Source organism: Notothenia coriiceps, unplaced genomic scaffold, assembly GCF_000735185.1.
Source record: "Notothenia coriiceps isolate Sejong01 unplaced genomic scaffold, NC01 NC01_scaffold00026421, whole genome shotgun sequence".
Lineage (NCBI taxonomy): Eukaryota > Metazoa > Chordata > Actinopteri > Perciformes > Nototheniidae > Notothenia > Notothenia coriiceps.
The window spans coordinates 165,219-169,525 of record NW_011359122.1 but is presented as its reverse complement, the minus strand read 5'-3'; the positions used below and the strand labels follow the sequence as shown (position 1 = coordinate 169,525).

Here is a 4,307-nt window from a genome sequence, read left to right as displayed (position 1 = left end):
CACACACACACACACACACACACACACACACACACACACACACACACACACACACACACACACACACACACACACACACACACACACACACACCTTGCTGAGCAGGAAGTCTCTCCGGCTGAACTGGAGGTCTCGGAGGGTCCCGGGACTGATGTCTGCTCAGACGAGAGAATGTACGGCTCAGCCTCGACGAACCGCTGTCATCTCCACTTCCCCTGGAGGAGGAGGAGGAGGAGGGGGAGGGGGGGAAGCTTGAATTTTACTGTGTCATTTTCACTTTCTCAACAATAGACTCTTATCACAGGGCAATCTGATTATGTGACATCAATAATTATGCTGTCGCTCCTATATCCATATAAACTTTATGGATTTGTATTTGATTATTGAATGTTTGTATCCTGCATTTCTTGCACATTGGTCTTGCAGCATTGCCTTGCACTATTTAATTTTTACTCTGTCTCTTCTTGCACCATTTTTTATTGTTTTATGTTTTATATATATATTTATGTTGTATTGTTGGAGGACTTAAGATGTATAATAAGATTGCCATTCCTACAGCTATGACTTGAATCTTTGCTTCTTTAGCTTGTTATGCATTGGCCCCTGATTCTGAAACCTGTCAACATTATTTATTTGAAGAGTGTCATTAACTGTAAGGGCAGTTTGACACTCAATTTAGTTTTCTATCCCAGCACTTCCTCTTATGTTGTGTACAAATACCACTTCCTTCAGTTATTTTGGCAGACCTTAAATAGTTGCATGGCCTTAAACGATTTGAATAATTTGACAAATGGAGATTCGTGCTGCAAACCAGCAGCTTACAAAAGTCCCTCATTGGTTTTGTGTTCAGTGTTTTGAAAAGGAGGAACCAGTAAAGTTGACCACTTCTCCTCTTTAAACTATTTCCTGACAAGCTACTCACATACAGTAAGGTCAAACAAAAACAATACTCTGAGAAAGAAAACATACAGATATTAAAAGGTATTAATGAGGTGCCTTATTCGCCAAATTGGATAATGACATGTCTTGTAATTCACAAAGACCTCCTGGAAAACAATTAAACAATTAACAATTAAATATTTCATTTTTATTTAACACAATGTGAATACAAAGCGGTTTGAATTGCTTTATTCTAACAACATTTCTTGGAATTACAAGTGTCCAAATGTTTAAATATTTATGTAAAACCTAAGTACTTACATAAGTAAAAATACAATCCTTTAAAAACATATCATGTGTTCCTGTGCCTAAAAACATTAAACATAAACACATTGTGCAGAAGTAAGGGCTTAAGATAAATGCTCCAAAATGATTTAGAAAAGAAACAGAAACTCCAACTCTTTAATTTGAGTGTTTGTGTTTCAAACCTCATGACTGGGAACTCCTCTAATTCAAAAAAATCTATAAACCCTCAAATAATCCTGAAAATAAAATACAAGGGTTGAATTATGGCAAATATTTTAACAAGAGCAGAAATATTGAAATATAAAATCAGCTTACCCCATTTCATTAGCCTCTTGTGGTTGAGGACGCTGGTTACGCTGATTAGACTTCCTGGAGACACATAAAAGTTGAAGTGGACGGAAATGGATTTTATGAAATACAAAATAAAAGATAATGCTAAATGTGATGATTTTTCAGCCCAAAAGAAAACCATTACAGGAAAAGGTCATCCATGGTAAACAGAAATATCTCTTCCACTGTGAAATGACTCATCTTTGACTATATGTATGTGACTCTCTGCATAGGCTCTGTATAAGGTCATTCTTCCTGTTGTGATGTTCCCTTTTCTACACAGTGATCAATTCTGTGTTTGCTGTGGCCTCGCTCGTTGAAAGACAGACTCCAGACTTTTTCTAAATACTTTTAGACCTTTCCCTTACAAACAGCATACACGTCATATCATATTTTTTCCCCCCCAAAGGTTGTGGATCAAAGTGAATTTTGTGAGGTTTTATTTATAATGTCAGCATTCATTTACCACATCCTCGTGTGAAGTTAATCTTTAGATACAATCAGACATTTCACAGACATTGTGGTCATTCAGCTGCAGAATCATTCCTATACCCTTATGTTGTGTTCGGGTCTCCCGTGACCCGTTTCAAGTTAAAATTATATAATAACTACGCTTTAGTTTTTTTGATCAGAACAAGGCTTCATGATATCCTCCACAACAGCTAAACAATACAAAACAGATTTTGAACATTTTAGCCAAGTCTGAAGGTCTCTCAAAAAAAAAGCGTATAATTTGGTGTTCGGGTCTGGGGAGACCCAGCAGCATTTTTGGGGGTGACTCGGAGTCAAATTTGGCCCAATCAAGATTCATCTTTGACTTTAGACACCCCTCCCCCACCCCTTCTTCCACTGTAACAATATTTTTTCGCAACATGCACCTGGTCTCCCCACCCTCTGCCCGCCTCCCCCCAAGGGAACTCAACCTTTCTCAAAGAATATGTACACCAACACTTGAACCTGCACGTACGTGTGCAATATGTGGTGTAATGAGTTTTGGGGCCATAAAATAAAAATAACAACAGAATTGTACGGTTATGAATGCATAATAAGTTAGTTACGATGTAGTTCAAACAACATTGGATGATAGTCATTATTTTCGTGTGTTTTGGACTGAGATAAATCATGGGTCAAAATTGAACGGTAACAGCTTTCGAACACAACACAAGGGTTAAACAAATAAATGTGCATAATTGGACGAAAAATAATGACCAATAATCTTTTTTATGCTCCCTAATTATTTTCATCTACCTACCACATTAGCACATTTTTAAGTATGTGATGAATCATTTAGGTACCTTAATTAGCAATGTATTGTTCTTATAGAAGTTTTTAATTGTTCAATTAGATCCCCCGTTCATCTTTGTACAGCTTCAGCGTTTCGTCACGTTATTGTGGTCTGAGAGACTTGTTTGTTTGAACGCAATTTAAAAAAAGGTGAAAGTTTTTGCCGACCACACATAATTACTCAAGTGGAAAAAGTGATGTTTTTGACAACACGTAATGTAGCATCATTACATCATAAAATGACTTTAATAGTATTACAGGCATTTACTTGCTATTTCCTGTTATCTTGTTTTCAGTGCGCTGCCAGGTTTCAGTGCACCTGTCTTTTTTTTTTGGTGTTCTTTGTTTAATCTTGAAATGTCTTCATGTTATTAGGTTAAGTTCATATGTGGACCCTGATAGGTGCATCAGCTAATGGGATCCCACATCATGCAACTAGGCCTACCTTAAATCACCTCTTACAATAAACAATATGTCTCTTTTTTATTCAAGAAGTGATTTCATTTAGGTATTAGTGTGACCGCACTCAAGTTTCTTTCAACGTATCATTATGATGTTAGTGATGATCAGTTATAGTGTCAATATCCACTAACCTAGAAATTATATATTTGCAGTTTTAAATACACGTATTCCCTCTATATATTCAAAGTAATATACTAGCCTACTGTACGCATTTAATATGTATGCCTTTGCACTATTATATACACATTATGTAGACATTGTATGTTTGTACTAAAATACTTTGTATGTACATAGTTGTTGTTTTAACCTCATTTGTGTTGTCTTGTTTTCTCGCTGTGTGTATTTCCTTCGTCCTGTAAATTGTTCAGTGAGTAGCACAGAGACATTTGAAACTGGTGTCAAACCTTTCATGTTTGTGCACGTACTTGGTAAATAAAGCTGATCCTGTGACAGTTTAATTATAAATCTCTACAAAACGTGATAAAAATTAGTACAATTATGTACATCACTGCAGCCTGAATGTACCTCACTGCAGTTTAAATAGACAAATATGAATTTTAGGTATACTTATTGTCATGTACTGTTCCCTGCTGCAGGTGCGTCACATGGCCAGATCTAAAACACACAGAATCACCTGTTGAGGACTTACCTGGAAGAAAGCTTCCTCAGCAGCCCGGACCCCAGGCCTCTCTCCAGCCTGTATGTCTTAACAGCCCGATCTGTGAGAGGAACTCAGCAGAGAAATGTCTGCTGCTCTGCACCAGCTGCTCGGAGAGTTGAAGCGTTTGCGTGAGCATCAACTTTTTTTTTGCCTAAACCGAGACCTCAGTCACTTCCTGTGCTACTTCTCTTTCTCAGGGTGCGCCTTCTTGCATCTCCCCACACCAGTGTGACACACTTGTGATACTGTTAGTGAAATCAGCAGCAAAAAGTATCTCCAGCAGTTTAAAAGGTTTTGAATTTGGCATAAAGGCACACTAGCAGGCCTTAAATATGGAGGAATGTTCTCAAAAAGGATAATTCATTCTTATATTTTAAGGTATTTG

At 37.3% G+C, this 4,307-nt stretch overlaps 1 protein-coding gene across 1 annotated transcript in view; it reads right to left on the bottom strand.

Annotated features, from left to right (window-relative positions):
• The window catches only part of LOC104956924 (kelch-like protein 13), a 23,463-nt gene extending 19,416 nt beyond the window's left edge, over positions 1-4,047 (bottom strand). Inside the window, exons 1-2 of the mRNA XM_010784504.1 lie at positions 3,911-4,047; positions 1,501-1,554 (exon numbers count right to left, since the gene is read on the bottom strand). Coding sequence (XP_010782806.1) covers positions 1,501-1,505 — 5 coding nt within the window. The 5' untranslated portion in view covers positions 1,506-1,554; positions 3,911-4,047. The remainder of the gene's footprint in view (positions 1-1,500; positions 1,555-3,910) is intronic.
• Positions 4,048-4,307: the final 260 nt, after the last annotated feature.